Genomic DNA, 17,069 nt, shown 5'->3' on the forward strand with positions numbered 1-17,069 from the left:
ACCCCACCAGGTGGCTCCGTTGTGCGTTGTCTTCAAATAAACAGTCCAAGCGGAACAGCGGTAGTGATTGGAACTGTTTCTACCGAAACAAGCTCAATTCTTTAGCAAAAAGTTAAAAGTTAGCATAAACATAAATCCAAAATGGGAAAGAAAAAGGGAGGGAATAAAAATAAGCTGGCCAAAATGTCCGACGAAGAGCGGGCAAGGTACTTGCAGCACCGGGCCGATATGGAGGAAGAGGCCAGACGCCGGAAGCAACAACTTATAGCGACATTCATGAAGGTAAGTCACTGATTTTCAGTTAAGTAAATTCGTACTAAACATCAACTTACTATACTTACCCCCGAGCAGAACAAGCTGAAAAGAGAGGATGCGTTCGCGCGGCTAAATCTGGCCAAAATCAACCAAGAGTGGCGCACCATTCTACGCAACATCAAGTGCAAAGAGCTGAAGGAGGAGGTGGAAGCGGTGGAGAAGACGTGCACCGAGTGTATCGAGAACAAGAATGCCGTCATCAAGCGGCTGCTGTGCGATCTGGACGAGTCGGAAGATTTGTACTCCACCATGCTGCATGCGCACATGGAGCGCGTGGAGAAGATCATACGTAAGTAGGCGCTGGACACGTGCGTACCAGCGTGTGTGACCATACTTCCGCACCTTCCTTCCGTACGCAGGCATTCACAACGATCGTGTCAACTTTCTGACGGAGCTGTACGAGCTCGATAAGAAAGAAATCATCGACAACTACCAGCGCGAGATGGAGCTGTACAAGCAGAAAAAGTTCGAGCTGCAGAAGGACCTGGAGTGTGTGTTTTACGGGCTGGCGGAGAAAGCGCGCACCGACCGACTGCGCAACGAGGAGGAGCACATGCTCAAGAAGGATGAGCTGAAAAACTCGGTAAGTAGCGATGCTGTCATCGATTGAATGTTTTATTGCCCTGCTAACGGAGTTGCTTAACTGCTAACAAACTGGTGCGCCGTGTGCTGTTTAAAATGATTCGCCAACCTAGCGTCTAAAACATAGCGGAGGTCACACTTTCCCAATCGTCACAGTTCGTCTCGAACCGGTCGCTCAAGCACGTGACAAAGCGCATCGAATAGTCGCACTTGTCCTTTAGCCGATTGTCCAGCCCGAGCATGTGGAAGCACTCCTGGATCGAGTCGACGTAAAACTCGCGCAGCTCGTGCTCCCGGATGTCCTTCGTGATGACGTGCAGCACCTTGTGCTTCTCGGGAAACCCGTCCGCGTTCGTCGCCTTCATCTCCTCGAAGAAACACTGCATCAAGCAGGCCCGATCGCGTTCGATCGTGGAGGAGGAGGAGGAGTTCCCACCGCTCCGTGTTCCATTGCCACCCTGTCCCGCTTCCCCGTACTGGGGCGAAGCGCGTCCGTTGTAGGAATGCTCACCCGCCGACCCGGAAGACGACGAACCCGACGTTTGACCTCCGTAGTACTGCCGTTTGCGTCGGCGGTGACTTCTTCCGTAGTCGCGCATCATCTGTTGCTCCTCCTCGTTGCGATCGCGCTGTCCCCACTCGCCCATCGTTCTCGCTCGATCCGGCTCTCCGTTGCGACTCTGCTCTCTTCTACTGCCATCCATCTGCTGCCATCGGCCACCCTCCTCCGGTCGGTTCATCCGTCCCTGTCCTCGCTCATTTCCATCGTAGCGCCGATCGTAGTACACCTTGTTCGATCCTCCCTGCCTTTTGGGCTGCGAGCCGCCTTGCCTGCCGTTGTCGTCGCCGTTGTCTTTCCGCTCGTTCGATTCGTCCGAAGCCGATGAGTCATAGTCCGCGTACTCGTCGCTGCTACGATTCTCCGACCCCGCGTTCGTTATCTTGTTCATGCACGTCCGCACGATACGCTTCACGTCGTCGGCGCTCGGTCCTTCACCCGTGCGACAGCGCAAACCTTCGACCGGCGCGGGAGACGTGCCCACCAGCAGCAGAAGCACTATCGCACCACAAATGCCAACGGTGACTGCTCTGCCAACACACCTTTTCTGCGGTGTGTTCTCGTCCATCTCCGTTAAATGTGTTCCAACATTTCGCTTCTGACTCTGCGAACTACCTGATACCTGATTGCTAGAGCTACTTCATCGGAGTTGGACGAGTCGGTACGGGTTTTATACCTCACCGAGCGACCCACATTTGATGGACAGATCTATCGGCCAATTGGTCTGTCAGAATGCGCGATAACAATGCGATGCCTACAGAGTGGACATGTTAATTGCCGTCAGCCTTGAGATGGCACATATATCATGCCATGTACACTGTTCACCTGCAACTCCCCCCCTCTAACCAATGTACCTTGCATACCTTGCAGATGATACTGAAGCTGGAAATGATCACCAAAGAGCGGGAGCGGGAGATGGAACGCCTGTGGAAAGAGTTCCAGCGCGTACTCAACGTCTACCTGCGCAACACGGAGGAGTACCGGAACGAGTACAACACGCTGCGCGACCAAGACTCGAGCGACACCAAGAACATCCAGGACCACTACGCGGAGGTAGCACGGCTGAGCGACCAGATAGCGGATCTGCGGCTCAAGCTGGCCACCCTGAAGGAGGAGCACGACTTCAACATGAAGCAGATGCAGAAAAGCAAGGCCGAGCTGCAGTCACGCGTCCAGAACCTCAAGCAGGAGATGGAACTCGGTACCCGGCTTGACCGCGAGCAGCTGAAAACGCTCGCCGTCTACAGCAACGACGCCATCAAGCATCTCCAGGCGATGCTGAAGAAGGTGAAATCGATCTACCAGATCGCGAGCTTCTGCAAAAAGTATGAAACCGAGTCGGAAGATTTGCTGCCCTTCGTGCGACGTGCGAACAACGAAACCGGACAGTCGGAACAGCCGGCAGCCGGCGAGCGAGCGCTCGTACCCGCCGCCACGTTGGATCCCACGATGGAATCGTTCAAGCGCGAAGTGTTCGACACGGCGGAACTGTTCGAGAGTTTCTGGATGCGGTTCAACAAAGCGCGCATCGATGTGGCCTGCCTGCGGGAGGAAAAGCAGCAGCTGATCGATCGGAACGAGCAGCTGAAGGCGCATCTGAAGGATTACCTCATCACGGTCAACATGAACAGCGGCGGGCCGGTCGAATCGAACGCCGATCTGCTCGCCAAACGTCCCACCTCGATGAGGATCGAGAAGCTGGTGCGCGTCGACGAGGAGGTGATCGTGCCGGAGGGAACTCGCAAGGCGGTTCGATTCCGAACCAGTGGACAGCAACAGCGTCGGCCGGTAACCTGCATCGAGGGAAACCTCAGCAACGCCATTCGTAACGAGCGGCTGCTGGAGGTGCGGGCGAAGTCGTCCGAAATTTACTCCATGGTCCCAAACAGAGCCTGAGCGCGCCGCAGTGTGTCAGATTTCTGTTAAACTTTTATTAAATAAATTCTTCTTAAGCTTACGAGGGTTTGTGTCTGTGTGTGTGTGTGTGTGTGTGTGTGTGTGTGGAATGGTGTGATTAGTGCTTACACTGTAGAATACGTAGACGCCATACCAAATATACGCTTACATCGAAGCATACATGAAGCGTGTTGCAAGGGGCGATGGATGACTTGGTTCTTCTCTAGCTAAACCGATGGGAAGATCTGGTGCCGGCTACGAGCACTGGTCGATCGGCCGCGACGAACGATTGCGTCCGGCGGATCATGAACTCGCCTGCGCTGGTCCGGTAGGTGGGAGACATGGCCTGCGAAAGGAAGCGAACGTGTAACACAAATCGGAACAATCTCAAGCGCTTCCGGCTACCAACCTGCAGTTTTGCCTCCACGATGCCCTTGTTGTCCTCCGACAGCTGTATCTTCTGCCGGGCGAGCTTCAGCTCCCGGTCCAGCCGTTTGCGCTCCTCCTCCAGCTGCCGCAGCATCCCTTCCGCCTCGAGCAGCTTCTGCTCGTTCTCCTGCTGCCGATGCTCGAACTCCATCCGCTTCTGGCGCTCCTGTTCCAGCAGGCTCTTCTGCTCCGCCTGCAGCTGCTCGAGCTCTTCGCGCTTTTCCCACTCCTCGGCCAGCACGCGCGCCTGCAGCGCCCGTACAATCTCCTCGTCCCGCTTGGCCTGTATCTCGTCCTCCAGCATCTTCTCCAGGCACAGCTTCACGTCCTCCAGCTCGGCCACGCGGCGCGAATCCTCCCGGGCGACGGCCTCGTACTGGCGGGCCTGTGATTCTGCCGCCAGCCGGGCCTGCTTCTCGCGCTCCAGCTGGACGTGCGTTTCCTCCAGCCGGCGCAGATGCTGGCTGCGCAGCTGTTCCTCTTCCCGGCGACGGCGCTGCTCCGCTTCGCGCTGCTGCTTGCGCCGGTTCACCGTGTCGCGCTGGAACCCTTCCCGCCCGGTCGAGTACGTGATCGCTAGCTGGAGGGCGGCGATCCACTGCAGCCGCGTCTTGTGATCGTGCGTCCCGAGCTCGTACGTCCGGTCGCCCGACACGAGCGTGAAGCGCTGCACCTTCTCCTGCTTGCCCGAGCTCGGGTTGCCCGCCGGCTTCACCATGAAGCGCGAGTCCAGCACGATCGTGCCGCAAACCTCCCGATCCGCTGGGTGCTTGTAGTAGGACAGCTCGCACGGCTGCAGCACGAAGAAGTACTCGCGGAACGTCGGCAGCACGTAGCCACGGCGCGACAGGTAGCCCTTCTTGATCACGTCCTCGATCAGCGTCTGGTACATGTCGCCGATCGCTTCGCAGATCGATTCGCGGTAGTCGTTCACCTTGTCGTAGTTCTTGAAGCGCAGCATCTCGAGCAGCTCGCCAAACTCGAGCGACTCCTCCGAGGTGCGCAGGTAGTCGTACTTGCCGTCGCCGTCGTAGTTCAGCCCGAGCGCGTTCAGCAGATGCTTGATGATGATCAGCGCCTCCATCGGGTGGATCTTGACCGTGTAGAGATCGGGCTCGGACGCGTCGGTGGACAGGTCGGCCACGAGACAGAATATGCGGAACAGCTTGTACACGGCCTCCTCCGTGTAGTACTGATCGTTGGCCGGGAAATTCATCCGGCACACTAACCAACAGACCTAGCGGATGATGGAAAATGGGTCCATTTAGCTTGAGCCAGCCTTTCTTTAGTGTCCTCTTATCTTACCTCATCGATTTTGGTTTCATAATTGCGCAACGCCGCCAGTGGCAGCTCGTTCGACACGCCAGCAAACACCTCCTGCGCCAGGTAGTACCGATAGTGCTCAAAGTTCAGTGTTGCCGTCGACCGGAAGTGGTCCAGTCCCCGCTCCACACCGTACAGATCGAGCAGCGTTGCAATGTTAGCCGTTAGCACCTGTTGTGAAGAGCCAAGCGAGCAGGAAGCGTTAGACCAGGGTTTGTTGTTGTGTGCATTAAACGTGACACGTTGGTGGCAACAGCCAAGGTGGAACATTAAACAAATAACAAACTTCTAAAACCTATTTTTAAGCATCTAAACGGTTCATTTTCAAAATAAAAAGCACTACGGAACGGAACTAGGAAGCTTTGAGCAGGGGAGAGTCAAAACAATCTAAAACGTTTAGCAACTTCGTGAACGGTGTTGTTTGTCGGACGGTTTTTATTACTTCCTCGTGGGTCGGCTAGACGTTTTACAACACCCTAGAGGTGCCAACAATAAACAAAAAAACCCATTTTCAAACAGCTTTTACAACCTCCATTACGCTCGGATGACTTCGGTGGGAAAGTTCAGAAGTTATTGGGAAGGTATATTGAATCCAATCATTAATAAACGAAGGGATGGCCTTTTAATTTCAATAGTTCGAAAACAACACTCACCTTCAGCTTCGATTTGCTCACGAATCCGTCCCGGTTCTGCTGCAAAGCATTGAACGCATGGCATATACTGTTGGTAACGTTCTTCAGCAAGGTCGCCATGATGATTCACTGTGTGTTGTCAGCACTCGCCGTTCTTGATTGTTGAGTTGGTTGAGCTTCCGTTCCTTTGCCTACTGCACCGTTTCACAAACTACACTTGGTGTGTCTTCTTTTGCAGTAAATGTTCACTAATCGTCTCTTTGCTTTCGGCGGACTTAATTATCGTTCCGTAATCGTGTCACTGTACCAACTACGCGCGCACTACCGACAGCGTATCGCACTCGTCGCCACGCACCAGCACACTGTCCGGCGAGCGCATCCTCGCAACACCGATCAACGCTGGAAGCTGCTCCGGCTGCACCAATCGGGCGGACGAGTGGGGCGATATCTCCAAGCCAGCCGATACGAACCTCGCGCAGAACTCAGCCACAGTCACAACACAGTCGGTCGGGCACCAGTGTGCTTTTGCTGTTCTTTCGGCTGCTTTAGAGAGGGTGGCAACTCCGATGGCAACCCCTTATTCTCATGCGTGTGCGTACCTAAAACACGAGCTCTGGCTGCAAGATTGAAACGATTAGAGGTGAAGAAATTACATCGATTTGCCAACCCAGACCCCGCGCGTCCGATTGTGTCGCCTCCCACGGCGCGAACAGTGGGACGCGCGCACGTGGGCCTCCGGGGGGTTTTTCCCACCCATTATCTTTGCGAAGAAGCGCGCGCTACTAATTTCACGCATTCATAGCCACTAATCAGGCTCGGCTGCACGAAGAACGTGAAGAGATTATCACAATAACAACAACAACAGCTGAGTTCGGCCGGCCCGTGTTGCAATTGCAGTTTTGCACCTGCCCCAACTGCATCGCCTGCGCGGCCTGTGTTTGTGTGCATATTTAGACATTGCCGATGTGAATGATGTCACAAGGGCGCACATATTTGACGAGACATTTGATACCGAAACAATGGCGCGTGTGAGCGCGCACGTGCGCGTTTTCATCAATTGCGACAAAGGCAGCGCGAGTCGTCGAGATTACCCATTGCACACAGGTACAACATGCAATTGGCGTCATATGTGCACTTGAAATGGATGTTTATAAACACTGTTTGAAGCATAAAAGTTGTCCTCCAAATCTTCCAACCCTTTGAAAGTCCCTAAAAGCGCCCTGGAATTATACAGTACGGAACTAATTCTATCACTTATTGGGAATCAATCTCCCAACATTGTAACGATCTCTGCCCCGCGATCATCGATGAATCACGGGTTTGCCCAACTCGGATCGATAGCAAAACAGTCGCGGACGCGTTCTCGGACGGTATCGATCGCCTTTCTCTCCTTTTCCAGCGCTCCCGAGACGCAAATCGGTCCCGTTTTCAATGTTTGATTTTTGCGTACTGATTAGTCCAGCCCCCGTGCCGACCAAACCCGCTACCGACACCTTATTAGGCGAACACTGGCTAGCCAGCCAGCCAACAACTTGAGGGGATGTGTTCAATCGTAACGCTTCTTAATTGCTAAACACCATTTCGCACGCCGACCATTCGCCGTTCGCTTTCCCGGTCCGTGTCCATGTGGTCCCCAGCATTTTCTCCCACGCGACGACAATTGCGCTGCTCAAAACCGGTGATTATAAAACTCACTCAACTCTCCGTTGTGCGTGTACCTTGTTCAGTTTTTGTTTGTGATTTTTTCTTCTTTACAGATTGTGAGAGACATGTCGAGCACTGGTTGGTTCTCCTTAGCTGAGCAGCATTATTTGGACAGAACAGCTTTTTTTTTTTTTGTTAATCCAGGGACAAGCCCGACCTCTGATCCAGATTTGTGGCAAGCCCAGAAAACACACGAACCATTCACGCGCCGAAAAAGAAATGATCGCTAGCTGGCGACATAACGACACAACGCGATTCATTAATTTGAGTGCTTTTCTGTCGCCATTTTGGAAGCGAATCGAACCGGGGTTCGCACCTTGCGCCAAGAAACACGCAAAAAGAAAGTGCTGTCGCCCCGCGGGCCCGCAAACGAGGACGCATCGTCCTCATGGCGATCGCGTTGCGTGGGCGATCGTTGTAATATTAACGATCGATCGATGGTCGCGCCATCAATCGGCTTCCACTGGCCATTTCCAATTGAGGAAATTGTCCCCATTTTGTGGATCGTCAACAAAACTATCGTTTCAAAACTAATGAACAAAAGAGCGAAAGATATTGGCCCAGTTGTGCGCTTGGGCAGCTCCGCTGAAAGAGTCTTTGTTTTGAAATCGAATGACAAACTGGTATCACGGCAAACGGGATTCTACCCCCATGCGCGGAGCTCCAATAGAATTAGCTCACATTAAATATTAACAACGCAAGATCGTCGCAAGATTCGATCAAGCCAGAACTTCTTCCTCGAACGCCCTCAACTCATATCAAAAGCGTGTGTCTGCTGGTTATGAACTGCCGAACGTCTAGGATTTAGGACGTTCGCCATCGGACCAAATAAGGTTCGGACGTGTTATTTGCATGCAAAATCACCGATACTCCCCTTTCAAACCCCACCGAGGAGCAAAATTGATCGTTAGGCAATTAAAATAAATGATCTCTTCCATTTCCGGCCGCAATCAACGTGCGCGCGCCCGCGTGTCCTTTTTGCGCCAACGGGCATATCCAACTCTCCAAGTCCAAATGATGCGTAGTAACCTTGTGGCAAGTTATGCACATTCTGACAGCTCAATCGAGGATTAAATATGATACGATATCACGAACGACACAAGTCTGTTGCGTGTTTTGCAACAATCTTGTCCTCTGCAAACGGATGCTCTTAAACGATCTCATCAACTCCACCGGGTGGGTCATTAGCATAAATACCGCCGATCGTAATGCCTCGCCACTTTGGGAGACACTCCAGGTGCGGACCTGAGCTCTTAAGCGTTGGGGCGCTAGAGAAGCCGCGATCTAGAACGTCGTGGTCGACAATAAAAATGCACTTGACATTCGTGACTAATAAAACACCGCCGCTCGGAATCCCATTTGTGAGACAGACGCCACCGAGCAGAGCGACGAGTCCCCCGCCGTGGATCGATCCAAATATGGACATTTCTTTATCAAAACTCACCGTTCGCGGCTTGGCAAACGGCAACCGACCCATCATCGCACATCACTCTCGGCGCTTCGCCAACAACAGAATCGGACAACTTCAGACAAATCTCTGGGAAGTAGGAGGACAAGGAGGAGCAGACAACAGACAAGTAATAAAGCAGCCACAAACGGCTGCTCCCCCCATCGGCGGCAGCACATTAAGCGGCTCCAACTGGCGGCTCCAGCATCATAAACTTAATCCCTCCCCCTCCGATCGACATCGGCCGGTAGAGATTAATAGTAAAGCCGCGGTACCGCTTTGCGCTGCGGCCATATTCTAATGAGATCTCCTCCACCTCTTCTTCCGTCCTCCCGCTCGACAACGACTTCCTTGTGGTGTCCGTCAACTCCCAGCCACCCTCCCATGGTAATGCGCAATTATAAAACGATCTAGTTTTGAGCAATGTTTGCGAGTGCCGAGTGCCCGAACCAAACCGATAGTGCGCCCCGGCACAAGAGCGTCTATAGAATACGGTACACACTCCAGCAACCGATTCTAATGTGCCCTGCTAAAGGTGTGCCCCGTAGGCGGCCCGTCGCTGTCCGTTTTGCTTAGGTCCGTCCATGGCAATGACCGAACAATACACGGCTACTCCCGGGTCTGAGGTGGGTCCTCAACGGCGCTCCGCAGCGCAGCGTGAAGAGAGTGCCCAAAAAAGGTCACCTTGTTCGCAGCAGTAGGGCCTGCCGGCGAAGGGTTCCGAAAAGGGCCGCGAACGATGGCCAAGGACGCGGCTGACAGCACAACGCCGACGCCGCATGCCCAGATGAATGGATGCGCGCGCCCCACGTCAATGTAAACAAACGCTCTTCCGTAATTTCCGCACGCGCGACTGAGTCGGAGTTCAAAAGCACGCTGGGGTTCTCTTCCTGACCTTGACCGACGACGCCACCGCCACATTGTCGCGTGAAGCTGAAGCTGGGAACGAGTTTTTATGCCCAAATATGCTCGCGCCCACCTCCGCTTCGGGGCACATTCTTCACTTCTACCGCTTGGTTGTATAAAGGGGGAGTTGTAGCAGTACCGCTTGCCGATCATTATGAATTCCACCAACTCTTCCAAGCGCACAAGCGCACTGCCACGATCGCGGGGCACCGGACCGATCAAGACTCGGGGCCCAAGTGTCAAGTTACAACTGCCAACTTGGTGATGGTGTATCACGGGCGGCCCCCTCCCTTGGCGGAAGGCAGCGTGTGAGATAAATTGCCCGATCACGATGTGTCGTGGCCAAAGCATAAACTAAACGAGCGACAAGCAACGCCACGCGGCCGTTTGGCGCCGTTTTACGACCGACTCGGGGAAGGCGCCCCCGCTCCAAGGGAACCAGGGAACGTTCTTAAACATTGCCGATCGGTTCGGGGACAATCGCTAGTCCACACACGTGTGTGCCTGTGTGTGTTTGTTTACTGTCCCCGATGGTCGGTAAGATAAGCACCTTGATCTTAGCATTAAACGTAAACGATACCTCAGTCGGACAGTTGATCCGAGTTGTAGCCCCAGTGCACCCAGTGCGATTGGGTGATGGGATATTCACCAGGTCGTGTGCGCTTCTTCGTACAACAGCAGAGCGGGGGAAAAAGTGGACGGAAATACACCAGCACGCGTCATCTTACGCGTTGTCACAAGTGCATCCAATGCAATGTGATGAAATATGAATGGTGATGATCGTACGATCTTGAACACAAGGGCACTAGGGTCTTTGTACCCAGGGAAGTGCTAGAGTGGGGACAACAGTGGAGCTACCTAAAACTAGGTTAATTGAATTTCACCAAACGACAATTCCTGACAGTAACTGGTCTTTGTGCTCACAACTTATCACATCGTTCACCTAAGACCAATTAAGTTCTCCATCAGTGCCTCACACGTCAATGCCTTCCGCACGCACCCTATACTTATCTCCCGAGTAGCGACGACGACCACAAGAGTTCCCCCCTAACACAGGGATTGGGTTGAGTGTGTTGCTGTTGTTTTTATCAACGCCAGGAAGCGTTGACAACCCCACCGGACATTATCGCCGTCGTGCGAGACACCTCGCGTCAATCACCGTTCCCAAACACCTGAGATAATTGAATAATTATCTGACACGCAATGCACGCGTCGTCAAATCAAAGGCAGGCGTTAGTGGCGTTCCCCTTAGCGAGACTCTGAGCACCGGGGGAGGAAGCGGATATCTGTCGACGATCAAAACATTACGACCCGCTGCGTGGCGTTAGCCTCCGCACACAAGAGTTCCCAGTTCCGCGGATCATAAACCATGTGCCATATTAGGTAATCTCAACCTGCTGGGAAGGTTAGTGGAGTGTGTTGTTGTTGTCTAGTCATCGTTGGACTACCACCACCTTCGGGACGACCGGTTTCAACCAATCAACAACACAAAGCCAGTGTGTGTTGGTTTGGGGTCTTTATTTACCATAGGTTCATAGGAGACTCGAAGCGTCTTTTCGGCAAGCGACCCACCAAAGAACTCCTCTCTAAGGGCAAAAAAACATAATCAAACAGTCCGTTTCTTTGCTGCTGCTTGTAGGACAGACGCCCAACGGCCCCAAAAACCCCAGCGTATCAGACACTTTACAGCCCCTGGCACGATCTTCTACCTAGCACACCCCGAAAGGTAGCAGCAGGAAGTCTACAAATGATGCCGTTTTCGATGGCACGACCTGCGAGGGAGAGACCTTCAGGACGGCTTCGAACCGGGCGAACCCCAAAATGCGCGTGATTCATGCGCCACCCCGGTCGTCGGTAGGCCCCAAAAAGGAGACCCCCGAAAAGCCTACCACTGCCTGCGCGGTGGTGCCTCGCAACTTGTTGTGACACCGCGGTGACACATTCGGAGCCTGGCTCGGTTGTGACAGAGAGCCAGGCGCCGCCGCATAACGTTTCGATTGGAGTGGCGAGGCGACAGCACACTTTTGGAGGTCGATCGTTCCATTTCCAGCTCGTCCAAAGATCGCCTCTCGTTCTCTCTCTCCCCTCCGCGGCCGCCATAATGCTCGTGTTGTGGTGCGCGAGTGTCACGGACGGTCACGGATCGGCATTTCGCTCGGATGAATGAACTCATTGAACCGAAACCGATACTTTTCTTCCGACGAATGTGATTGACCCTCTCCGATACCCGCTGGTGGAGGTATTTGAGACATTTTTAAAGGTGTCTCGAGCGACATCTCATTAGTCAAAGGTTAGGCGCACGGAATTTCAAGGTTAAAAAGATATATCTGTAGAAGTCGCTGCACACGGCGTTACCTAAAAGCGGAGCAAAGCGAAACCTTAATTAAGTAATGAAGAAACTTTCCATCTGCATGATTCTACAGTCTCGACTCCGCCAACTTCTGAAGATGTAAATTTAATCAATACCCTTCTGTCGAGCGGGTAACCATTTTCGCGTCCCTGCGCACTAAACACTATCATTTACCGCCAATTCCATTTAACGAGTTGTTTGCTGTAGCTACTACGCACGTCCGTTTCAAGGTGAAAATAAGACATAGAGCCGACCGGAGCTTAATGATCGGATCCTCCCAGTTACAGGGCCTGACGTCCCAAAGGATCACGCCCTAATTGACCAGCATAAGGGCGATGCTGCGTTGCAGTAATCATTTAATCACTGGCATTCGGTGCTGATTGCAATGTGTCGTCCCCGGCTAAGGCCGCCGGTGGAAGGGTAAATGCATCTTTTAATTCCCAGCACAACAAACAAACAGTCAAACAGTCGCGAATCACACGGAGCAGCGCGAATGGAGCGAATGCAGAGAGAAAAAAAGTCGCCAGGCGTTTGCGATCTAATTACGCGCCACGCGGCATTCTTCGGCACGCGAAACGCGATTAAAGCTCGTTCGTGGCCGTTTTGCGAAGGTCGCCGCCAAGGACTAGTTCCCCCGAAGAAGCACACATTACCGGTGTACGACGGTGGGGATGTTGATCCTTGTGGATGGACCGCTGGTTCCGTGTCCGTCGTTGGTCTTTGTTCCCGCGAGCGCTCGTCCCGGACCCGTCTAGAGAGGGATATGGGTTATTAATTCTTTGAAGTGTGGAATGTTCTCCGTCTCGCACTCCACATCCTCTTCAGACAGGACATTCCATACCATTCCTGCCATTAAGGTGGCTCCACTTTCTGCGCCGTCCGTCGACTCGAGTGGATCTTTGTATCTGAAACGATTAACCGAAATGGGGCGACAGAAGGCAACAGGCCTCATTCAACACGATAAACAAACACACAAAAACTGACCAGCCAGCCTCTATGTACGCCGTCTGGGCCGTGCGCAATAAATCAATTTGCAGGTCGAATGTCGTATGCAGCTCGGCGTTTGTGTGTGTGTGTGTGTTTGTGGAGGTACTTTGATCAACATACGGTTTTCCGGTTTACCTTGTCACTATCATGCAGCCAAGCATAAACGGTTTCTATAGAGTAGCCTGTATGGAGAGAGGGAAGGTAAAGCTTCGGCGGTCGATCGCGCTCAGACCTGTCAAATTAAAAGGATGCTTTGCGGAGGTACGCGGAGTGGCACAGACAACAAACCCCGCTCCTTCCGCTCCTTCCGCTCTCTCTCTCTCTCTCTCTTTGTTGGAGATTGGTCTAGAAGAGTTTAAAAGATCCTTCTTCCTGCACCATCCCAGCCCGGAGGACGGGCGGCGGCGGTTTCTGTCGATCGCGGCCCAATGCAAAATTCCAAACCCCGTCATCGGCGCAGGAAATAATCTCGCAATGTGCAGTTTTGTCGGGTGTTCGGACTTTTTTAAGCTTATTTGCTTTCGATTTCATTTCTTGAGACATTTTTTGCTTCTCGTGCGCCGCCAAATGCACCACTCTCTGTCTCTGTCGGGTTGCACACAGCGCAACATTGTACGGTGTGTCTAGACAGGACGGCACACCCTTCTTCCCGTGCACTGCCCACCGTGCGGAGGGACCCAGAGTATGTTTCCAATTCCGCCTCTGCCTCGCCGTGATCGCACAAACGAACACGCTCTGACCAAGGCGCCGAATAACATGCACGCACGCAATATGCAAACCCCCGAGCTGCACGTCCAGTGATTCGATCGCGATGATTCGATCGCCGAACGGCGAGAGGTGCGAAATGAAAATCCCCTCATCCTTGAATAACCGCGCTCAGAGGTTTCATTGCCCTTTCCGGGTAAGGGGAGTACGGGAGCGAGCGAGATTCGAAACAGATGGTGGTGTGGATGATGATCGGATCGAGGATCGAGCCATGAACCGTGCGGTGGCCTTTGCTGCCATTCTGCCGCTGAGCCTGCTGTTGTGCCCACGAGATGACGAAGATGACAGGCTGTGGCTGACTTAACGAAACGATGGTTGGAATGCGCTTTCTTATCGTGCCGCGCGCTCTGCCCCATTCACCAGCGCCGGGGTAGATAAATTGCCCCACGCTTTTGCCCGTGTTTGCCCATGTCACTCACTCACGGCCCAAGGGCGAGCCCGGAGCCACTTCTGCGAATGCAATTTCTTTCTGCAAACGGCACGGCACGTGTCCTTCGGTGGCCCGGAACAAATGGACAACGGATGCGGAATTGATGCACTTGTGGCTCCACCAGTACGGAGAAGGGGGAAGCGATCCAATCTGTAACATTTTGGGGAAATCTCTGTAGCTGTTGATTGATTTTATTGGACCAAACTAATGGAATTGTTTGTATGCGTCAGTGAGTTCTAAAGCGTTTCGCTAGAAAGCTATTACACGATCAATGGAGAACTTCCTCAAGTGATGTTGGTTGAGTGAGCAACAGTTTGGTTTGTCTTTTAGCAAACAAAAAAGCGACTCATTCAAAACAACATTCCCATCCTCTTTGATAAGCGTGATGAATGGAAGAAGAAGCAAAAACTCACAACAAGCGACGAAACCCCCGACGCGCTCGCTGAGAAGCTTTCCATGCCATCCTTATCTTAATGCAATTCATTCGAGAATCGCAAGACGTATTTGCATTTTGCAAGCACCGACCCGGACTGGCCCGTTTGTGTCGCGTGTGCTCGTGTGTGGGCGAGGAGGTACACGGATCGGTTCCCATTAGTCAAGAAATTATGAAATTTGCAAACCAGACGCCCAACGTGACGCTGTTTTTGCTGACCCCCGTGGGCATGCCTTGACTCTGATCGCCTTTGCCGATGGCTGTGAGGTTGATTAAACTTGGTATGATATTGTTCCGAATCGGACAGGGTACACGGTGCGCACTTATCTGAAAGAATGTTCCAAACATTGAGTAATTGCCACTTTCTTCTAGCTGCACGTACTGATTATCTGTTCCTTGTGTTCTTACGTTGTTTTCTCATCGATCGTGACACAATCTTGCAAACAGCACACACACACACACACACTCAAACACACAAACACGTCTTAAATGATAAGATAAAAATGCCATTCCTTCACGCGGAAAGGTAAGTAGTTAACGAGACTTTGTCAATTTGTGTCACTCAATTCGAACTACACGCACACCCCGTTCTGAGCTTTGTTTGCTTGAAAAAAACCCTTCATGGAACACCTCCTGTTTAAAAACACATACACAATAATGGCTCGAATTTGCAGTGATCATCAATTTTTGCAACGAGAGCAGCAAGCGCCAGCCAGCCACCGGCGACTCAAGCACTTCAATTCGTAAAACGCACCCCTGGCACGAACAAACAAAACGCTCAAGAACCCTCCCTACTTCTTCTCCTCTCGCACCAACTCACTCACTACACTAAACAGCGGCAAACGAGAAGTGCGAACCGTTCAAAACCGCGCTCAGATTCAAACTGAAATGTCGCGTGCGTACTCTGCCGCCTTCAACGGTCGCTCGGCCACGGCGACACACACACACACACATACGGACACACACGAGGCGTATGAATCATACGAACCCGCGGGTACGATCGTTCCGGCAAGTGCGCGCGCCGTCCTTTGTGACGATCGTGTCGCACGATCATCGTCGTCGTCGTCGTCATCGATCATCGATCACACGAAGCCGGGGCCTTCCCTTCGGGCCCTTCGGTGCTGACGTATGGCAGGTGACAACCGAAATGGATGCGTCATACCGCACGTCTCCACAACACAAAACCCGCTAAGCGCAAGGGCCCATCCTTGAGGGCGGCAGGTCACGGGGTGTACGCACCGACCCAAACGGAGACGCACACGTTCTAAATCCCTTCCGTTCTCCCTCTGTCTCTCTCTCTCTTTCGGTAGGGCTTTTAGATAACGACCGATAAACAGTGAAGCGAAAAGGCAATCAATCCAACGCGTACATACCTCTAATATGCGTCTGCGCTTCCAGTTTTGACCCTTAAAAGGGTGTTCCCCGCGGGCGCGCCCTTCTCCTTTGCTCTTCTCGTCGCACCAGAATGCCGGTAAAGCCGTTTCGCCTTCTACGAAAGAAAACCGAGAGAAAAGCCATCACAAACAGGTTTTTGTTTCCGCCGCCGCCGCCGCGCGCACACCTAACGCCAACTGGCCCGCTGCACACTTACCGGTTGGAATGGTCGTCGGCACGTGGGTAATGGATGTCGCAACTGATACCGCGCCGAGGTGGGTCGAAACGTTCCTCCGTTTCGGGTTTTGCGGATGCAAAATGTGCGCTCATGTTTGCATTATTTTTAAATGTTTTCCCGTGCCTCGCTCTGCTGCAGGCACAGAACGAACATCTACTGGAAGGTGGGACAGATGCAGACCTCTCGCCGACACTATGACTCACGGACGGGTTCTTTCATAAACGTTACATAAAACACACACACACACGGGACACGAGCGGTAATCATTCCATTAGTTCAGAGACGGACGAACGTTCGCCTTTTGATTTGTTGTAATTTTGAGATAACATACATATCATATTGGATGACCCTCGTCGTTCAGGGAGAAGGGAGAGCACAGACACTGGAGACATTCTTTCCCCATTTTCTGATCCCTTCCTCACGCCCAGGACAATTACAAATGACTTAGAAAACGCTTCTTCTTAAGGACGTAAAGACGCATGAGCCATCTCTACCTCTCCGAGGGGGAGAGTGGGGATAATTGGGGAGTTCGTCACTATTAAGTGGGTTTCCACCGTGTGTCTCACACTTCATATTTAGTTTTCAAATGGGAATTTTCGCGAGCTCGGTTCGATAATTCGGTTCTCTACGTGCAATGACAGACGATTATTTCTAAGTTATTTTTAAATTCTTGTGTAATTAAGTGTTCATGGAGTTCCG

General features: G+C 52.6%; 3 protein-coding genes across 9 annotated transcripts; 1 reads left to right on the forward strand and 2 right to left on the reverse strand.

Moving 5' to 3' along the window:
- Window positions 1-30: 30 nt before the first annotated feature.
- LOC121600116 (dynein regulatory complex subunit 2) lies at window positions 31-3,405 on the forward strand. The gene is made up of 4 exons (XM_041928434.1): window positions 31-282; window positions 352-604; window positions 675-898; window positions 2,327-3,405. Exons 1-4 carry the CDS (start codon window positions 142-144, stop codon window positions 3,350-3,352), a joined length of 1,644 nt encoding a protein of 547 aa, XP_041784368.1. The 5' UTR covers window positions 31-141; the 3' UTR covers window positions 3,353-3,405.
- Window positions 918-2,393, reverse strand: LOC121600122 (general odorant-binding protein 71). The gene is made up of 2 exons (XM_041928440.1): window positions 2,320-2,393; window positions 918-2,210 (listed from the first exon to the last, which is right to left on the reverse strand). Exon 2 carries the CDS (start codon window positions 2,022-2,024, stop codon window positions 1,014-1,016), a length of 1,011 nt encoding a protein of 336 aa, XP_041784374.1. The 5' UTR covers window positions 2,025-2,210; window positions 2,320-2,393; the 3' UTR covers window positions 918-1,013.
- On the reverse strand, window positions 3,366-16,996 carry LOC121600115 (differentially expressed in FDCP 6-like). 7 transcript variants are annotated; one of them, XM_041928430.1, is made up of 6 exons: window positions 16,350-16,996; window positions 16,132-16,247; window positions 5,758-6,353; window positions 5,087-5,275; window positions 3,762-5,018; window positions 3,366-3,698 (listed from the first exon to the last, which is right to left on the reverse strand). In XM_041928430.1, the coding sequence occupies exons 3-6, from the start codon at window positions 5,854-5,856 to the stop codon at window positions 3,576-3,578; spliced, it is 1,668 nt and encodes a 555-aa protein (XP_041784364.1). In that variant the 5' UTR covers window positions 5,857-6,353; window positions 16,132-16,247; window positions 16,350-16,996; the 3' UTR covers window positions 3,366-3,575. The 7 variants fall into 7 exon arrangements, with proteins under 7 accessions (XP_041784364.1, XP_041784362.1, XP_041784361.1 ...); XM_041928428.1 differs by lacking the exons at window positions 16,132-16,247; window positions 16,350-16,996 and adding an exon at window positions 15,583-15,677; XM_041928427.1 differs by lacking the exons at window positions 16,132-16,247; window positions 16,350-16,996 and adding an exon at window positions 15,579-15,662.
- Between the last annotated feature and the right edge of the window lie 73 nt (window positions 16,997-17,069).

Source organism: Anopheles merus, chromosome 3L (assembly GCF_017562075.2).
Source record: "Anopheles merus strain MAF chromosome 3L, AmerM5.1, whole genome shotgun sequence".
NCBI lineage: Eukaryota > Metazoa > Arthropoda > Insecta > Diptera > Culicidae > Anopheles > Anopheles merus.

Excerpts from the sequence above, each read along its gene's own strand:
- LOC121600116 (XM_041928434.1), top strand. The coding sequence starts at position 142 with ATGGGAAAGAAAAAGGGAGGGAATAAAAATAAGCTGGCCAAAATGTCC. Across the intron at positions 283-351 it reads TTATAGCGACATTCATGAAG|AACAAGCTGAAAAGAGAGGA; the intron begins GTAAGTCACTGA and ends ACCCCCGAGCAG. Across the intron at positions 605-674 it reads GCGCGTGGAGAAGATCATAC|GCATTCACAACGATCGTGTC; the intron begins GTAAGTAGGCGC and ends TTCCGTACGCAG.
- LOC121600122 (XM_041928440.1), bottom strand. The coding sequence starts at position 2,024 with ATGGACGAGAACACACCGCAGAAAAGGTGTGTTGGCAGAGCAGTCACC.
- LOC121600115 (XM_041928430.1), bottom strand. The coding sequence starts at position 5,856 with ATGGCGACCTTGCTGAAGAACGTTACCAACAGTATATGCCATGCGTTC. Across the intron at positions 5,276-5,757 it reads TGAGCAAATCGAAGCTGAAG|GTGCTAACGGCTAACATTGC; the intron begins GTGAGTGTTGTT and ends TCTTCACAACAG. Across the intron at positions 3,699-3,761 it reads TCGTGGAGGCAAAACTGCAG|GCCATGTCTCCCACCTACCG; the intron begins GTTGGTAGCCGG and ends TTCCTTTCGCAG.